This window comes from Rhipicephalus sanguineus, chromosome 1 (assembly GCF_013339695.2).
Source record: "Rhipicephalus sanguineus isolate Rsan-2018 chromosome 1, BIME_Rsan_1.4, whole genome shotgun sequence".
NCBI classification, from domain to species: domain Eukaryota; kingdom Metazoa; phylum Arthropoda; class Arachnida; order Ixodida; family Ixodidae; genus Rhipicephalus; species Rhipicephalus sanguineus.
The window spans coordinates 238,758,803-238,779,143 of record NC_051176.1 but is presented as its reverse complement, the minus strand read 5'-3'; the positions used below and the strand labels follow the sequence as shown (position 1 = coordinate 238,779,143).

The 20,341-nt window shown below is 49.6% G+C and overlaps 1 protein-coding gene across 3 annotated transcripts in view; it reads left to right on the top strand.

The window, feature by feature from the left end:
* LOC119375239 (zinc finger homeobox protein 4) overlaps positions 1 to 20,341 on the top strand; it is a 252,257-nt gene that overhangs the window by 220,738 nt on the left and 11,178 nt on the right. For all 3 annotated transcript variants that reach the window (XM_037645431.2, XM_049420444.1, XM_037645423.2), the window contains one exon: positions 16,971 to 19,897. In XM_037645431.2, the coding sequence (XP_037501359.1) occupies positions 17,002 to 19,897 (2,896 nt within the window). In that variant the 5' untranslated portion in view covers positions 16,971 to 17,001. The remainder of the gene's footprint in view (positions 1 to 16,970; positions 19,898 to 20,341) is intronic.

Genomic DNA, 20,341 nt, shown 5'->3' with positions numbered 1-20,341 from the left:
GTCCCTAGCTGGGCGCGCGCTGTCAGCAACTCTTGATGTTTGAAAAATGGGGGACGAGCGGGCCAGTCGAATAAAAGTGCCGCGAATCGATAGCACTCGAAAAGAATATGCTATAGTGCCTGTCCACGAATTACGTCAAACTCGTATGTTTCGGAAGGAAGTAAAAATTCCGTTGAGGAAAACTGCGCGACCACTCGGTAGTTTCACGTTGTGAACTCGTGACGGGAGCGACGATTCGCTCTGCACACTCGGGCTTGTGCTGTTGCCGGATACACGGTGGTCCCCACCGTGAGCAATCAAGCCCAGGTTTGGAACAAAACGCGAATTGCAGCGGAAGTGGCGATTCGGTCGCGGAATGGGCCGGAAGCCTGAACCAGTTCTTTGGCCCTCGGTACGTGCGCGCTATGGCAACTGCCGCACTATAGCGGCGCTGTCCGCTGCCACAGCGATTCTTTCAGCCGAGCAGACGCTCCTTCTCGCTCTTTTAATTTCGTTAGGCCCCAGCTGCTGGCACGGCGCGCGTGACTCATACAGGGCTAACCCCGGAGCTATATACGCTATAAGCGCGCGTGGCCGAATCTACAGCCTTTCTCGTTGTCGCTGTGAACGGCGCTCACTTCCTCTCCCTTTTCTTCTTTTTGTCTTCACTTCCCTGTGTAACTACTCTCGGTACTCTATTCTTCGTTCACATTTGGCGTGTTAGCCACGCTATTAGCGGTACGGATTACAAAAGAGGTAGAGAAGACTCCGCGCAAGCAGCCATAGGTGAGACGGAAACGGGCCGGCGAGATCAAGCGGCCCTGAGCGAATTTCAAGGAGATTATAAACTGCGACGGAAAAAAAAGGGGAGAAAATAGTACGAGAGGAAGCGATGAAAAGCCGATTGGGGGGGGGGGGGGGACAGCAAACAACCGGTGGTGGAACAATGTTTGGGATTCTCGGCAGTGCCTCGACGTCCCAGCGTGGAAACAAAGGCGCATGTCATAATGGGGGCAGAATCTACTTTGTTCCCTTGCTGCGGTGAAGGAAGGGGTCGGGGGAGCCGGTAGGAACGGTTGATTTCCGTGATGGGGTTGACGGACAAGGGGGATAGAAACCGGCCGGGAGGCCAGCGGTGGGAGCGTCGGAGAAAGGCCCATTAAAAATCAAATTCAGCACCTGGTAACACTCGGTGTGGTGCGTGACGCTTTGTTTGTGGCCTGCGCCCTTTCCGCGAGAAACATTGGCATGATGATCGCACAATGGCTCTGATACCACGGCGCCCAAGGAGCATAGAAACGAGCCCGCCAACGGCTGTTCGGTACGTGCTGTCACGGCGGGAGGCATTTTTGCGCTCGCCGGCAGTATAAAAAAAAAATTTTTTTTTTGTTCTTCCTCCTCTTTTATGAACATGGCTCGAGGGCTGTTCTTCGCCGAGCGTTAACGATGGCGTCAGGCGTAGTTCACGAACTTCCATTATGCTAACACGCGGATTCATGCGTGCGTGAGCGCGATGTATACACAGAGGGGGCTACGCACTGCGCAAATCGTTCGGAGGTCTGCGTTTAGATTCCCGCCAGCCGCGAGCAGTTCCCGGAAAAATATAACCTTATCAAAATTATCGACTTCTGTTGCGGATACGTGTTAGAAGTCAACTACAGTGTAACCCAAATATTTCAATGTGCTTAGTGCCCGCAGTGTCTACTTAATTTATCTCAGATGCGTGCCGTTTCTTTTCATCCGCATTGCAAGGCGTTGTCAGTGAGCGGGAAATCCCGATGGATGCAAAGAATAATAAAAAAAATCTGGGTTAGAACCGGAATCGAGCCCAGACATTCTGCGTAGCAGTCAAGAGCCACGTCAGTGCTTGAAAGTGCTTTGGAAAAAGACCCTATACAGTCGCCATGTTGGGCGAGGAGTCAGGTTAAAGGATGTAATATTGCGTGGCAGAAGCGTATAATCGCGCCAGGCGTCACACCACGCGAACGGCGTAACGATTGGGTGGCTGGAAGCGGCCAACCCTTTACAACGGACTCAGCTATGATTCATCATCATCATTATCAGCCACAGCCTCAACAAAGTGTGCAGCTACAAAGGTGCGCATGTTGTCTTACAGACGCGTAGTGGGTATACTTCGCAACTCTGCTTTGCAGTAGGCGCCCTCTGAGTTTATGACGGCCAATGTGTCACGTGCACAGACGTTCCCTCCCTCACGGCACGGCTGAGGTGTGCACCGAGAAGCGAAGCATGGCAAACGAATGCGAAAGCGGTGTGAACGGGGCCCAATAACGCTATTGCGTTGCACTCTTAAAGGCGAAGCGCACGCGTCGTCCAAGTTTTTAAGAGTTTATTTAGAGGGGCATTTAGGTTATATGTATGCATTGCGGCAGAAATTGTAATCATCATGCAGTACAGATACTGCTAGGAAGGAACACGTGCCCCTCCTACTGCATGTCTTTAATGTCTGTCGACCTACAGGAACCACATTAAAATATGCTTAAGACTGCCCTTGCCACTTTGTTTCACCACAGCCTGAGACGCGTTGCTGTGCGTGGCCTGCAGCGTTTTGATTAGCTTCCTGCTAGAGGGTACTTAATGCGCATCAAGTTGACGATAAAGCGCGTGACAAAGGGCGCGTCGCCTCGTGTAAATTTCCTTATAGCTTCTGAATACGTTGCCCTTCTCGCTCATCTAAGAGCACGTGTGATGAAGTGAAGTTGCGCAATCTTAAAAGGAAAACGCAGCGTTGCAAAACGCCGTATTTCGCAGGATTCATTTTCCTGACAGACAATGGCGGCGCAACGTGCGGAATGAGTTGCGAAATGATCAAATGCTTCAGCAGACGACGGGCGCGTTCGAGCCTGCTGTTATTTATTTCGACGTGAACTTTCTTGTGTGTGTTAGGTGCGAACTTGCGTTTTGTGGTTTGCTCCTAGCTCCGCAAAGCGTTGGCTGACAGTGCACTGTTGCTCACAGGCTGTGTGACAGCAGGTGTAGCGAGTCCGTACGTTTTCGCTTAATTGATGATACTCGCGCTGAGCTAAACAGTCACCGTGATGAACTAGCACTATACTGCGTGAAAACAGAACCGTGCAGTGCTTCCCCAACGCGCCTAAGGTTTGCATATGTGCAATGTGAATGCGCTAACATCCTGTTGCCTGCATTTTTTTCTGCTGTCAGCCTCTTATGCCGCGCGGTGCTGCCCTCTGACCCATACCTCGCAAAGGAATTTTCCCTTCTTGTTTTATTACCGTGCTCCCTATAGACGGAGCCGCACTTTCGAGCTAGCGCTGATATATCACACCGTCCGTGGTTGTCCGGAGAACGCGTGAACAGTATTGTTTGGTAACCGCGGTGTTTGCGAGTTTTTGGCCTCTGTTTAAATGAAGACGCCAGTTGAATGCCTGACCTTGTGTGACAAGATTAATGGTTACGGCGGACAGTCGGTGCACGCGGATGGTGCATTTTAATCCGGCGTCACACTGTTCAGCGCCAACTACGAAGCCATTGGATCTATTCTTTATAATCGTGTCTTTACTGGTAGCCCTGCCCATGTGTCAAATGCGGGCAACTTTTTTTGCTGCTGTTATCGTCATGTTGCTTACTGCTGAGACGTCGCGGCTTCACGTCAGTTCTTGAAAAAAAAAAAAGAAACTTCCAGACGGTTGCAAAGCTTGCACCTGCGTTAACTGAGCGCGGGATAACTTCGAACACGAACGGCGCATCCGAAGTGATAGACATTTTCGAAAGGACACGCGCAGGTGTATGCATGCGCGTACAGTGTTAATTAGAATAAAAACGAAATGATATCGGTCGAGTTTTGCTGCGAAGGTGCGACCTGCCTTTCTTTTTGCTAAAACCAATCGGTAAAGGTGTACATTCCTACGCGCTGACTTCTGAAATAGGCGTCACAGCTTTCACGTAAGTGCGTCATTTCTGCTGGGAGCGGTTGTCTATTTCCCCCTGACCCGGCGGGTTGCGTTCTTTATTTTCCTTTTCTTCGTGTTGGTGTCTTAAGACAGGCAGCGAAGGTGAAGACTGCGAAAAGTAAAGGCCAAAAAAATCCAACACGGAAGAATGACTGTAAGGTGTTAGTGGCCCTTTGGGTTGCAATCACAGAGCTTGTTTTCATGTCAGAAGGAACGAAAGGGTCCAGACCGATTTTGACAGCCCCGCCATTGCAGGTCCGGGGTGAATGTCCGTACAATTGTCTCGCTCGAAGCCCCGAGAGGCAGTCATAAGTTGGCGGCGTGTTGCAGAGGGTCCGGCCATAATGGGCATGCCGAATTCCTCTTGAGCCGAGGTTTGTTCAATTTTTTTTTTTTTTTTTACCGAGTACGAGCCACACAAAAGGGAGAAAAGGCAGCACCGTATCGAGCACGTGTGTGTAATTGCTCGGGCTACTTGTATGGGCGTCTCAGTTCTTGGAAACGTATGAATACACGTGCAGCTTAACTAGCGAGACCCTGTCCGAAAACGTGTCGTGCCCCTATTAGCTGACAGCGAATCGTTTGATCGAAATTAAGTTTCGGTTTTTTTTTTTTTTTCAGGGCAAATTCCTATACTTTCCCTTTTGTAAATCGTAGTGTATCACCGATTGCTTATTTGCGTAATGGGATGCTTTAGCATTAGTAACGCCAAGGTAGCTGTTGCAGTCCACTGGCGTGATCACGAATTGCGGCACGGCTGTATTGATTAATCATGCTTATGCGATGTATAGCAGAAAAGGTTCGATGACACTGGAAGACGCGTTGAGAGCTCGCCGCGTTATGTACTGTTGAAAATACGGTTGTGTGTTCGCGATGTGTCTTCCAGGGGCGTAGACACATCGCGAACACACCCCGCAATCTTTCAGTTTTGCTTGCGTATATATACACGCAGGAACATACATAACATACGCATGCACGAACATACATAAAGTATGGTTGAACCCCCCCCCCCCCCCCCGAAAAAAAATTTCTGGCTACGCCCCTGGTGTCTTCGTGTCAACTCGTGATTTTTCTTTTGTCTCTCTCTCTCTCTCTCTCTCTCTCTCTCTCGCGTCGCTTTAAATGCCTCCAAATCTGGCGAGCACGCTGTAACGTTGAGCGGTTATGCTGTGCTGAAGCGGGCCTTTGTTAGTTGAATAGGTTCTCTCCTGAAAACAGCACAAGACACACAGACGACCTTAATTAGTTCTCATTAGGGAGAAAAATAACTGCGTGCATGTTTCATTGTATAGCGGCCACGCGACATCACGAGCCCCACTCACAGTTTCCTTGGCGTAGTCTGCAGGATGTACTAAGACGTAACATTTAGCCCTGCTAGCGAGGCTATGTCACCTCAACCTGCGCACGTTCACCTATGCCATCTGACACCTTGGTTTTAAATGCATTTACGCTGACGCCTTTAATCTTGTTCATTTCATATTTTTACCCTCGTTAATTCAGAAAAACGAGCAAGAAAAAAACGAAACAAAAAAATGCGTCTACACGAAATGAGAAAAACGAGCAAAAAAAAAAAAAAGAAAAGAAGCGTCTATACGCTATGTAAACGGCTCTCCTCTTTCGAGAGGAAGTGTGGCTTCTGAAAACATCGAAACGTGAGTGCGCTACTCCTAACTTGCATTTGCACAGGTTTAGAAAATCTAGGTTGCATTCCTTCCTCCAAGGTAGTATTATCAATTACGCAGGGAATGGTATCGCCTACTTGCCGGTTCAAATAGGTGTTCCCGATGTGTACCGCAATGGCTCTGGCCTTTTTCTTGGGACCACATGGTGTGTGCCCAGGGGCTTCCTTTCCCGGCACGTCTTCTGTTCCGTGCGGGGACGGGAAGGAGGGCGAGGATGTGGCCATGATTTGAGGGACCTTACATGGGGGGGCACCTTGAATCCGTTTGCTTCATTTCAATGACAAAGCGTCGAACGGGGGCGCTTGGCTCGGCGCTCCCCCTCTCGTGCTCTTGTGGAGAGGGGGGCCTTGGTCGCATTCAGACCGGGGAAAGGGGGAATCTGCGGGAGAGAAAGGATGCTCACTACTTGTCTTCGTTCCGTGTCCCTCCTCTAAGTGTCGGCGCTCTCCCTTCAGAGCCGTCGCGTTTTGTTGGCATGCGCTTCTGTTTAGTGTCGCCGGTTCGGACTCCCCCTGGCTACCGCGGCTGCGTTCTCGTCTCGTCCCTGTGCGCTTGCTGTCCCGACCAGCCAGGCTTCTCCCTAGACGTGTCGGGCTCCGTGTTTCTGTGATCGCGAGGCTTATAGACTTCACGGGCTTCGATTTCTGCCTCTCTGGATATCAAACGGCACGCAAATGTCGACAAAAGGTCAGTAAACCCTACGCAAAGTCAATATATGAATGGTGCGCGCAGGCGCGCCTTGTTGAGCTTGTGCAGAGATATTTCGTCAGTTTCCCAACGCTGCTTGGTTTTGCCGCGTTTGGTAGCTGTCGGAATGAGCCGTGCGGCATGTTTTCGTGGGGATCATTTTGGGGAATCTAGGGAGCCTTTACAACATCATGCTGCGCGCGTACGACCAGACACACTGTCGATCGGTCGCGGACAGCGACGGAACCCCTTCTAATCGGAAGTGTTTTCGTCGTTTGTTTAGTGTGGCGAACGTGTTACACATTGCGAAAAGTCGCATTAATTTTTCCTTAGTTATCCGCAAGAAAACAAATGCATTTTTTAGGATACTGTTGTTTGTTCATTCTCGTAAAAGCTCTGTGAATGTGTGATCGTGCGGTATTTGTTTTGAATATGCCGTTGCCTTTGAGGTTATCGTCGTTTGGGGATTATTTGTGTGTGTCAGTGTCACTGATTGAAACCGCTTTGCGGTTAATAATCAGACATGTGCGAAATGATCGCGCGCTACTCCACTACCATGTAGTGAAGTTCCGCGCATAACTACATTGCCCTGTGGGGCATTTTTTTTTATCTATAAACATTGGTCCCTAAGGCTAGATTCTTCAAGCAGGGACACTTCTTGAGTCGGGCGAGATAGCACCAGCAGTGAAGGCGCCGATTCGTGTTACTACTTGGAATCCCACATTCTTACTGTTCCTTCCTTTCCTTCTTTTTCTTTTTTTTTTCGCCGAGTACTAATCCCCGATATAGGGTTGCTGAACTAATGGCTAAATCCGTTCCACAAAATGAGGTGGCCCTTCTGTGCTATGCTGGACATATCCCCTTAACGACAAGGGACGTTGTCCCTTTCTGTTCATGACAATAACTGATGCAGTCTGCGGACGAGACTCCGTTTTCTTTTTTTTTCTTCTTGTCGGGGAAGGAAAGGGGGAATGTGACTGACTGGCATATTGTCTGTATTGTCTCATTAAGTGTACAGCGTAGGGCTATGCAGGTGTTTGCCTCGGTTGTGCGCGCTCGGCTTGTTATTCAGTCGAAGAGATGCGCACAATATTACGTTTCCACACCGCGCCATCGTGAGAGTGACACCTGGGATTCTCTCGCCCGTCATCGTTCTGACCTCCCGAGCTTTGCACGCTATTGTTTCGTAGCCATCGACCATATAAAGGCCTCTACTCCGCGTGTTTGCGTCTGGCTTTTTTATCGCGTCAGTTAGACCGCTTCAAGGCTTGTTTCAAGTCTCACGATGTTGTCATTGGGGGAAGAAACAAAGTGTACAATGTGCAGTCACTTCAGTTTCGCGTCTTTGCGGCTTTCTCGCGCGTGTTTCTCTGTATAGAGAAACAATTCATGCTGAAGAGATGAGTTGTTCCTCTGGCCGCGGGGTCCGCAGCACTGAACGAGGGGAGGCAGTAGCCTGTATGAGAATGCACGCACAAGGAGAGAGTGCGGTGCTAAAGCGAGCGTGAGTCCCAACGGGCAACAGCCTGGCGCTTCGCGCTCGCTGGCTGGTTTGCTTTGTTGCGTGCCGCTATCTGAAACTCTGCCCCGACGGGAAACGCCTCCGAACGATTAATTAAACACCGTCTCTTAAGAAAGGGAGTCAACAAGTTAATTACTGCCGTCCCCGTGTAAATAAAACGGCTTCCTCATCTTCGTTGGGGATCCCCCTCTTTGTTTTGCTCCCTGCTCTGCGCGCACTTTTGTTTTTCTTGACAATTCTTTTTCCTCTTCGGCGGCGCCCTTTGTCTATGAATGGTGCGTGGCGGAACGTGCAGGCTTGCGATCCCTGTTTATTCTTTCAACCCAATTTATCGTGGATGCTAACCATGGCGGTATGCATTTTTTTGCTCTTCTTTTTTCTTGAATGAGGACCACGTCTGTTCGGTACGCTCCACAACGGTTTTAAATGCGTGCCTCGCAGGCAGGATGGGCGACTGCGTTAACTGTGGACTTCATTCATTCTTCCTTTGGAGTAGAGCTCATTCAGTGACTTGAAGCTTGGCAGTCTAAGCGCCAATTTGAGCAGTAAAGTGACGTGAGCAGCCCGTGTGCATCCGCGTGGTCGTTTGGTCATGTTTTAATTCTTGACGCGAGCGTGGTTGAACTGCCTATTGGCTATATTATTATTCAGCTTATTTCACATAAATACAAAATTTTGTTAATACAGTACCTGACAGACAGAAAGGAGTCCCGAAGTTGTACGCTATACAGGGAGCGCTCGCGAATAAATTGAATGAATACATAAACATTGGAAGGTAGAGAGACGGAATGAACATTTTATATAAAGGTAAAGTTAGCGAAGAAGAGTTGTTTCTTCGCCCAAGGTTGGATGCGTCCTTGGTTTAGGTATAGTGATGACAGCAATATGGTGTTTTAGCAGTGAGGGTAATACCGCAACGTATACTTTATGGTATTACCGTTCCGTGTTAAATATACCACAATCCGAAAACCTTTTAGTTCGACGAGTTGCTCGATGCGTACGGCAACAACGGACCTTGCAGATTGCGATAGCGGCTTGCCCACCACGACAGCACGGTATTTCTGTACCTAACGTACGGTAAACCACCACTGTCAAAAGACCATATTAAGTAAAACATTTATCATTACCACCAGTATCCCACATTAGAGTCTTTTAGCAAGTTACGAAAATACGGTACGCAAATACGGTAAGGCAGTACGGTAGCGTTCCTCCTTTCCCGCTGGTTGTGCTTTGGCCGCTCAACGACCGGGAAAAGAGGAGCGGTACCGTACTGCCTTACAGTATTTGCGTACCGTATTTGCGTAACTTGCTAAAAGACTCTATTGAGTCAATTCAGTGCACGAAGCGTGAACCCCTTGCTAACCGCAAGAAGTTCGCGCTTTCCAATTCACGATTTGCAAACACTCGTCAGTGGGCATTCCCGCAAGCTTTTTTTCAATCAAAAACCTTTGTTCACAGACTGTTTTTCGTGCACCGAATGTCCACGCTTGCCCGTACTCAAATTAGAGATGATGGTTCGAGGTTAGGAGATACGCTTATGAGCGTCTTTCCTAATAACCACTCTCCATCTCAGCAAGTGCGTTGCCCCCTACCCATTCCTGTGAAGATGCAGGAGCACCGCAAAGTCTTAAAAAATTTCTGCTGCAGTGTAAATGCTGCCTTGCATGAGCGAGCAGAAATATTTTCCATAGAAATGACACCGACCACGTAGTATAGAAGAAACTAATGTTTCCATTCACGCTTGTCCGGGCATTGTCGTTTCTTCGTGTTTCTATGCACGCCGCAGTGCCTGCTGAACAGCGATGTCCCCGATCACCAGATGCAGGGTTGTGGGGCGACATTCCAGCAGTAATTTTCGAAAAGCCTTTGTCATGCTGTCCACCTTCACTAAAATATGGGAGGGCAAACGTACCCAAGAGCGAGAAGAGCAGTCTGTGAACGAGGTTTTCATTACAAAAAAGCTTGCAGGAACGCCTGCTACGAGATTTTTTTTTTTAAACTAATTTGTTCAGGTGGTGCGCTGGCAGACCGCCTATATAGGCGGTTTGATTATTACATATATTTGCTCTCGCATGCGCAGCAACATTGTTGCAAGGTGTCAATTCCACTGCGCCGCGCTATTTCCTAGGGCTGCAGTTCCACGCAATTTTTTTTGTTAGGTGGAGGCAGAGATAGCGTAATAAAGACCAATCACAAAGGTCCACGTTGAGCCGTGCAGTTAAAATGAAGTATATCGAGGGCGATTGAACAAAATGATTTTCTTGCCCAGATCTGTCCAAATAATTGATAGCGCATTAACGATTATCGGCTCTGTGGCGAAATTACAGGCTAAGGAGTGTCAATTGTAATATCAATGCATTTCTTTGTAGATGAATTTTGTGACGTAGCTGTTAAGCGCATGATTTCCGACGAGTAAACATCGCTTGGTCACTGCTCGACTTCAATGCCGCAGTTAGGCCAAACGCTGCACGTCTCTAATTAGCGCTAATTAGTGAACCTTTATAATGAGCGAACATAGCTATGCGATTGTCGTGCAAATGACGTTCGCCTCTTCAAGTAGTCAAGCTGTTGTGTAACAAATTGGCTTTCCGCCGCAGGAGATTTCGCTTAAGTTTATGTAGACATAATGAAATTTTGTGTGTGTGTGTGTGTGTGTGTGTGTGTGTGTGTGTGTGTGTGTGTGTGTGTGTTACAGGGAGTCCGAGCTATCACGCAGCACGATTAGAAAAAGAAGAGGAACGTCGTTACGCGAAGCACACCTAGTGTATATTGTTTCCAGCATACTGTAGTAGCCACTACTATTTTTTTTCGTCAATGAGGTTTAGTTAATTAGTCCTAATTATGTTTCTAACTCGACAAATACTCAGCTAATTATTAAAATGTCAATGAGGCATATGTAGGCGTGTTCAAATGACCGAACAGCGCTATTTTCAACAACGTGCTAATTGCTTGCTCGCTTTTTTTTTTTTTTGCCAGTAAAGAAGGCCCGCGAAATCTGAAAATTGGCACGTGACTAGACTGCAGCGCTCATCATGAAGCAGCGCCCTCGAACAGGCTCACTGTGAGGTAGCAAGGCAAGACTACGCTCCCACCTTTTGCGGGTGGGAGCGTAGTCACGTGTTATTTTTCATATTTTACATGCTTTCTTTATCAGCCGGCAAAAATAAGCACGTAATTAGTAAGTTGCTGAAAATAGCGCAGTTAGATGTCATTTGACCATGCTTACATATGCCTCATTGACATTTTAATGATTAGGTGAGTACTTGTCGAGTTAGAAACATAATTAGGACTAATTAACCAAACATCATTAACGAAAAAATTAGTAGCGGCTACTACAGTATGCTAGAAACAATATGCACTAGGTGTGCGTCGCGTAACGACGTTCCTCTTCTTTTTTTCTTCGTGCGGCGTGATAGCTGGGACGCCCTCTAAATCTGTTGAATGTTATTCTGTCACAGTGTTATTCGCCTGCGGTTTTCATTCGCATCAACAAAAATGAATAAAAATTTTTCATGGAAGGTCCGCGATTTCTGCGTTAATAAGGTTATTATCTATCTTTAAAGAGCAACTTAGAGGTCCTTAGAGGAACGCAGAGCAACTTAGAGGAACGGAGCCAGCCAGGCCATAAATCATACGCATTCGCTAGCAATCCTGTGCTTGGAGCCACTGTCGAGGAAAAGGTCTTAGTATAGCACTTATCTACACTGTGAAACAATGTACTGCAGATGAGTGTTAAAGGGAGCAGTAGTTTAATCCACTGCAGATGTTGAAAGCGTATTTCTCTAAACTGATATCTTCAAGATGCCTACTTAAGTGTGCATGCATGCAGGCATGTAGCATTAAAGGGACACTAAAGGCAAATATTAAGTCGACGTTGCTTGTTGAAATAGCGGTCCAGAAACCTCGTAGTGCTGCTTTTGTGCCAAGGAAGTGCTTATTTTGAAATAAAATCACATTTTTAGTGGTCCGCATCGCGTTAGCGCGCTTCAAATCTCCCGCCTGAAAATACGACTTTCATACGTCACTGCTGCCGTGCCCAACGTTGCCCGCTTTTACTGCGCGGCCGCCCAACGTTTATAAAAAGTATCTATAAACGTTGCGGCCGCCGACACTAGTAGCAGCCGAGCGGAAGTAGCGGGACCCACAGTAGCAACAACGGCGCTTCGGCAAAGGCTTGCTCGGACGGGCACATTCAAAGCCTTCAACAAGTTGCGGTTGGTCTCGTAATCCTCAGTACGAAAGTGCAGCGAGCACACAAGCAGAGGTTTTGACTGTTTAGCACACTGGCGCAATGGCATGACACTAAAGCCACTTCGAGCGTAAGGGTTCATTCCGCGGCACCCAGTGAAAAGACACACCGGTTTCCTTGCTGCAGCACTGGCGTTGTGCACCACTCGGGCATCCGGCAATATCACACGCATGCGGCATTTTGTCGAACTTTCTGTCAGAGCGACTTTCACGAGCGCGCTAAGCACGCACGGCAGTACGCGATCCCGAAACTACCACTGAGACGGGCGAGGCGCTGTTCGGCGAAAACGGAACCTTTGAACCACGCGCGCCGTTCCCCATGGCAACGCCACGGAGGTTTTGTTTTCCATGAATCAAGCGGAAACGAACAAACAGCATGTTATTACGTCTTTTGATGCTTGGAATGTTCTTTTTTTACTGCTGCTAGTTTGATTACTAGTGATTTATTGTAAGCCAACTTCCATACGTCATCGGGATCACTTCGAAAATGTCCCACTCATGGCGCTCATCATGTGATACATTTAGCTTAACTTCTCGGTAAGTAGGGCACTGCTGTCGATAATATTGCCGTTTTAGAAGTTGTCATACATTGGGCTTTCACTGTGACATAAATTGTTATTTGCCTTTAGTGTCCCTTTAACCTGCTTTATTCTGCCACGTGACCATGTGCCCAAATGCAGCCCAAGATATTATTTAGAAAACTCGGTCTGCCGCGGTTTCTTGTAGCTTGTTATCGCTTCAAAGTTTTGTCGTGTCGTATACGACAACCACCTTGATTTCACTGAAGCGAACTCGGTATGGAATTTACTTGTCAAACTGCGTTCTTTCTGTTGCTTGCGGGAAGTTTTCTTTTTCTTTATTATTATTGACGCTTTGTAGTCAGCCTGCACGTATGCAAACTTGTGCCGCTTAGGTGCGTCGCTGTCGGCAACTTGGTATAGCTATTCGAAACATGTGTGGCATGGAGTCAGCTAGTCCGGCGCCGAGACACTTTATTCGTGTTTAAAGCTATCGAACCTGCCTATCGGAGCACTGAGGCGTGGCCTGTGTTTTCTTTTTCCTCTTACTTACGAGACATATAGACGAGGGTTGGTGGTAATTTAGGCTCGGCGTGTTTGTGTGGGCTGGTTTGTTTCAAGTTCGCCAGGGGCGCACGGGGCATCTATAAATATAGATATTGCGTACGAGGCGCCATTACTTTTAACGAGGGGATGCTAAGAGTACCGTGTTCTGTGCGCCTCGTCCTGGGCCTTCACTTGGCGATAAAAGACAAGCTCTCATGCGCCCCGGCATCTTCTTGGCTGGAAGTGCTGGCCGAATTAGGCGCGACGCTGACTCAAGGCAGCGTTGCCAGATTCCATTTGCCAGCGCTTTATCCTTTGCTTCCGCTTGTTTTACTGTTTTTCACATTTTGTGGCTTTCCGTATAATCGGGTGCGTGATCTGGAGGGCTCGCCGCCGTCTGTATATCACCACTCGGCGACCGCCCCGAATGTGCCGTCGCATCGCGAGGGCTATGCGTCGCCACGGAGGCTTTTTTTTTTTCGCCTTTTGTTTTATTCGTGAGCAGAAAGAGCGGTCGTGTCCTATTAATATAAATCTCGCTTGACCACGTTTACCCAGTCAAAGCAGGGGTGTGTTGCCTGTTCTGTAAGGTGCTTGCCCGCCCTGCGGCACTCACGGTCGACATTAAAGGGTCACTGCGATTATTATTATTTCTTTTTTTTTTTTTGCATGCATTCATCTGAGGTGAATACAATCGCACCAGTGCAACAGCGCGTGTGTAGTTTTTCTGCAATTTAATTTTGTAAATCGGCGCGCACGCTCGATACTGCTCCCTTCTAGCATGTGTTTTTGCCTGGGCAGCGCTTCGACTATGTTTTGTATCTTGGACAAAGACTCGCACATCTCGCGCATACAGAGGAACTTATGCGCCCCGCTATGCGGGGGAAACCGTTGTTACGCGGGTCATATTGGTTGACGCTAGGCTGCGCTGCTTTTCGACAGGCATGCGTATTTAAATGAGCGTGATCGCTAACTAATTTTATACGTGTCCCTGAACGAAAAGTGTAGTGTTTTATGAATAATAAAGTTGTGTGTCCACGTGAGAACTGCAGTGCCCGGTGGCACATATAAAGGTGTCATCGCAGTGCGCCGCTATAGATAGCGTCTCGCGCCTTTTATGCCTGATAGATTTTGTTGCTTGATTCTGTCAATACGGGACATAACTTTTCGAGAAAGGTTTCGCACAAATGTCGTCTCGTAAGCTGTTGGTCATGGTCTAATCCTGTCTGCGAATGACTCGCCGACGTCGGAGTTCTCAGCGCGTCGTTTACCGCGCTGGTAACACCACAGTCGAATTACAAATCGTTGCAGGTTGAGTTGCAACACGTTTGACATCAGCGTGGTTCTTGCATCTCAATTTTTTTCCTGAAAATGCGCCCTCCGTCTGCGTCACTTTCCCGCAAATAAGGGGGGCGCCATGAAAAAAAGAAAGCCAAGGCGCCACTGCACAATGCCGGTCTGCCGGTTATAGCTGCGTGTGAACGGTTCGCCTCGTGAATGCATTCGGAGACATCATGCAGCCTCTTGCGAGTGTAAATAAGTGTTTTGTGTTCCGGTCTCCTCCTTGGAGGGAGTTATGGGGTTGCGAAGGAGCCAAGGATGCGAAAGCGAGCGCAGATGCTTTGAAATTGTCCATGGAGAAAAGAAGAGTATTAAACAAAGAAGGAAGGCGCCATTGATTCAGAATTGGAGCAGAAAGAATGCCTTGCCCAGCATGAGAAGGAGAGAGTGTGCGCCTCAAGGAGGGTATCCCCACCCGTACGCAAGAGCCACACGAAGGTGAAAAATTCACTGGCGCCTTTGTCTCTGCTGTCTGCTTTGTTTGGACCCAGCTGCTGCTAGGTGGCAGTCTATCTTATTTTTTGATCGCACTTTGTCCTTTGCTTCCCTATGCCTATCACCCCTGGCTAAAACACACAACGATGCCATGATGTTTGAATCGGGGCTATGTTTTTTCTCCTCTTCGTTTCTTTGAGGGATCGGAATGGGGAGCGGTGCACAAACGATGTCTTTCGCAATGCGCCGCCTTTATAGCGTTTCGCACCAGTGATTCAGCTCTTTGTTCAAGGGACTGATGGAAACACATAATCCCTAATCCTTGCTTAGAAAGAGACCTTGCCGAGGCTGGGTGTCTTTCGCTCTTCTTCGCCTCCGTGTGTTTGTCATGTCGTTCCCTGTAAAAACGTTTCTTCATAATTCTTTTGTCACCTCCTTATATTCTTTGTTTACTGTAGCCGTTAAGCTCGTAGGGAACGGCCGAGCGAGCGCAACACGTCCGCGAGGGTACGCAAATCAGCGGGCATGCTTGGTTGTCCGTGCGGCAGGGGGAAATATAGGGAAGGGACATTCTCAGAAGGTCACGCGTGCACGAATGTTAAATAAGGTAGCTTAACGAGGTCTGTTGATATGTTTACTTAGCTCGCTTGGCTCTTCCGCAGATTTTTTAGTTGTTTCATATTTTATTGAACCGCTATTGTTTTCACGAAGTACTCGTAACGCTTCGGCCTTTCTGATGCCGTCTATGGTTAAATGGCGTATATTGACACGAATGCTTCGTCGATTTGCGTACTGTAGCAACTAGATCAAGTTGCCCCCTAGAGCGTTTGCCCATCTTTGTTTCTGCTCTAGCTGTATCACCTGATCACGTGACACACGACCTTGCCTCGCCTCGGAGCACTAGTGGCGGTCATCTTTGATGGAATTTGCCATATATCCGGCGCTTTTTTTTTATGTTGTGAGAGCAGAATTGAGAACGTGACGACCTTTGCGCGACCAATTAATCTCCGAACCCGCACTGTGCCCAAAGCAAGAAAAATTCGATTTTATACTCGGCAATTACCCGCGGACGCTATTAAGCGCTGTTCCGTCTTCCACTGGTGGCGTGTTTTATGGTTCTCTCTTTTTTTTTCCTTTCCCCTTCTTCACCGGATGCCCATGTGAAATGAGGCAGCGAATGGGCGCAAAAGGTGGTCCGTGCAAAGCGCGGTCGATCGAGCGAATGGACTTTGCGAACTTTGTGTGCGGTCCCCGCTCGCTTACGACGACATTCGCAAATAAAAGAAAGACAGCTGCACTTGGAAGTAAGCGAAATGCGCCAGTTTCTTGGGGAATCTTGGAATTAGGTGATTAGAGTGTCATTACAGGGCTCGTTTCGCTTTCGATCGCGCAAGCGTGGCATTTTCGCAAGAAATTAAAGAATTCGCCCCTGATAATTAAAGGGGGCAACTTTTAAACGCCAAAGAGTTCTTAAAATTTTTGCTTCGATACAAATGCCGAAATCACTACCTTCATTTCTGCTTTATGTGACTTTACTTCTGGTAGTTTCTTTTTTTTTTTGCTTCTATGCCAAATGCAACAAATACGCGCACGTGTTAAGCTGGCAGCTGTTGTGACTTTTGTGACACGTTGCGTGATAATGTGCGAACTGTCCATAGCTTTGCCCGTTCCTTACTGGTAAGAGTTGTCAAAATGCGACGTGTCAGTGATTTATATTGTTAAGGCGACATATATGGCCTTCAAATTTTTCAGCGTGACGCAGCGCTCGAAAATAACGACTCGCAAAAGTCGTGAGCATTTGTGCCCCTTCCAAGCTTGTGTATATGAGGGCGTTCTATACATTCCACGGCGTGGAGCGAACAAAAACACTTTATCGTCACCATGCGAGAACACCATACATCATGACGTTATGCGTGATGCCTCTGGAAACATCCAGATTGACGCTTAATTTACCTCTTCCCTGTTTTATGCTTGCTGGATATGGCCTCTTTGTTGTCTGTTGCTCGAGATTTCTGTTTGAAATGAGCGAGCGTCTGTTACTATTCTGCCACTCATGCATTATTGTTTTTCTTGTCTTTTGCAGAACTGCTGCATCGTCATGACGTAACTGAGCCATGGAAGCCCCCCAGCGTAGCATGGACACGGGCCAGCAGCCTGCTGTAGTGGCCAGCATGACTCCCGAAGACTGTCCAGCGTCCGGCGCTGAGCGTGGTGACAAGTCGGCCGACGGTGGAAGTCCCCCGAGCCAGCAGTTTAAAGAAGATCCGGCTGACGCGTCGGACCAGAGCTCTTCCCTCAGCGATGTGGAAACATTCAACGGAAAGATTGTGTACAACCCGGACGGATCGGCTTTCATCATCGAAACTGCGACCGCGGGGGACTCTGACGGTGTTAGCGATGAAGACTGCAGCTTGGACCTCCCCCACCAAGAAGGCAGCATTGTCGATGGGCCAGGTGTTACGCCGCCTCCGATCATTCCGCAAGTGGTCAACGCGTTCCATATTTCGCGCAATCCCGCCCTCTATAGTGCCCTCTATGGCCAAGCATATAGTCTCTTGCAAGAAAAGAAGAAGGTTCCTGAAGTCCCTATCATGCACAGCTATCGCGTCTTTTCGGTGCGGGACCAGAAGAATAAGGACGAAAAAGGAGCCGCAGAAGATGGCGCGGATGGTGTAGCCGACGAGAAGAAATCTTCGCGGCCGCCGGGTTGGAGTACTCTTCTGAATACGAACCTCCCGCTTATGGAACATCCGTCGGTGCCCATCAAGCCTATTCTTATGTGCTTTATCTGCAAGCTGTCTTTCGGTTTCACTAAGTCATTTGTAGGCCACGCGATTGGCGAGCACGGTATCACGTTGACGGACGAAGAGCGCCACATGATGAACCAGAAAAATATTTCGGCCATCATTCAAGGGGTGGGAAAGGACAAAGAGCCCCTGCTGTCCTTTCTCGAGCCCCTTCCCGCACAAGGCGCCGGCGGCCCGTGCGGCAGTGGAAAGTTTCAAGCCAAGAATCCCATCGCCAGTAGCTCATCTTCAAGTTCATTGGCGCCAGCGGAGGCAGGCGTCGGCCCGCTTTTAAGCGTGAACACAAATGGTCCCGAAGCTCCGTCGGCCCAAGAAGCTCGCGAAAGTCCTCAAGCACCTGTGCTGACGCCGCCCAGCTCTTCGAACACAAGTCATCGACCAGACGAAACGTTGGCGCCAGAGCTTGAGGACTTGGCGAATATTGAAAAGATAGCCAAGGCGGCGGCAGCTGCCGCTGCAGTCGTCGAGAATCCTCCTGTAGTGGCAGCAACCGCAGAAAAAGTGACGCCTGTGACCCTGCCAACCAACGCTGAGCCTCTAACTCGGACTTCGCCGCCGTCGGCTGAACGACCGATGAGCGCGGGCAGCTCGTCTTCTCCTGGCGTGTCGCCCAAGCTTCTGCCACAACCACCGTTCCTGAACGCCTGCGCTTCGCCAGTGATGGCCTGCCCACAACACCCGGATGGCAAGACCAATGGCGTGGAATGTCCGAAGTGCGACACGGTCCTGGGATCGTCGCGCTCCCTCGGTGGCCACATGACAATGATGCACTCCCGTAATTCCTGCAAAACACTGAAATGTCCAAAGTGCAACTGGCACTACAAGTACCAAGAAACACTCGAGATCCACATGAAGGAGAAACATCCCGAGAACGAGCTGAACTGCATCTACTGCCTGACCAGCCAACCGCACCCGCGGCTAGCAAGAGGCGAGACATACACATGCGGCTACAAGCCATACCGCTGCGAGGTCTGCAATTACTCGACGACCACCAAGGGCAACCTGAGCATCCACATGCAGTCCGACAAGCACATCAACAACATTCAGGAGCTCCAGAACGGCAACTTGCAGGCCACACCCGAGCAGCTCCTCCAGCAGCAGCAGCCGCCGCAGCAGCAGCAGCCTCCGGCGCTTCCGGAGGCCGTCAAGAAGCCCGGGCCAGCGGCCAAACCCAAGGCGACGTGGCGGTGCGACGTGTGCAATTACGAGACGAACGTGGCGCGAAACCTGCGCATCCACATGACCAGCGAGAAGCACACGCACAACATGATGGTCCTGCAGCAGAACGTTAAGCACATGCAACAGCTGAGCGCTCTGCAGCAGGCCCAGGCCCTGGACCCGCTGTTCCAGTTCCACCCGGGCCTCTTGCTGCCCTGCGACGGCCAGCTGCAACCGGAGGCGGCGCTCGCGGACATGGCTTACAACCATGCCTTGCTCATGATGGCCTCCCAGCAGCACCAGCAGCAGCAGGCCCTTGCCGCGGCCGCCGCGGGCTCGCCGCTCGCCTCGCCCACAATGGACATGGAGCACCCGGACCCGACGCTGCGCCTAGAGCTCTCGACCGACGACACGTCGCAGCTGTTCCAATGCTGTGTCTGCGGTTTGTTTTCAGTGGACTCGGTGGAAGCCCTCGGGGCCCACTTCCAACAGGACCGCACGCGGCAGCGCGAAGACGAAGTCCTCATGGCGGTGGCCGGCAGCTACGTCTGCAAACTCTGTTCCTACAAGACCAACCTGAGGGCTAACTTCCAGCTCCACTGCAAAACGGACAAGCACCTGCAGAGGCTGCAGCACGTGAACCATATAAAGGAGGGCGGCCCGCGCAACGACTGGAAGCTCAAGTACGTCAACGTCAGCAACCCCGTCCAGGTGCGCTGCAATGCGTGCGACTACTACACCAATTCGGTGCACAAGCTCCAGCTCCACGCGGCCAGCGCCAGGCACGACCTGGTGGCCAGGCTCTTCCTCTTCCTCGTGGCAGCCGAGACGAACTTGCGCGGCGACGTGGCGCGTCACTACCAGTGCACGGCCTGCGGTTTCCACTCGCGCACCCGCAGCGGTCTCTTGGGGCACGCGCACTCGCTGCGCCACCTGCAGCACACGCGTGCCAAGGACGAGAGCTCGGCTGGCGAATCCTGGAAGGACATTTTCCTCGTCAAGGAGTACGCAGGCAACGAGCACGTCAGCTTCGACGTCGACGTCGGTGAGTTCTTTGTAGCTTTGGTTAGTTGTCAATGAGCATTAGTAATCAGTGTACTGTGGAAAGCTGGGCTATAGCTGGCACGGCTTCATAAAGGACAGCGTGACAAAGAACGACTGTTGGCAGACAGCGCTCTTCCCGTGTTTTTACTCCATGTGTCGTTCTTGTGTCGCGATGTCCTGTCATTAAGTAGTGATCAGCTCGTTCTTGTGAGGTCCGGGAAGAACGAGCTGCAGAAAATTAAGGCATAATGCTGCCGAAACATCATTTTATTTTCTTACTTGTCAGCGACCTTAGTATTCGCGAAAGAGATTCACACCAACGTTGTTCTAAGCGTGGTCTCTCGTTGGGCAACAGCTTGACCGTCGTTTAGCCCAATGTCACAAAGAACCACCATTATCATAAGCTTGCTCGTCTAGCATGTTGACAATATTACAGCAGTAGTTG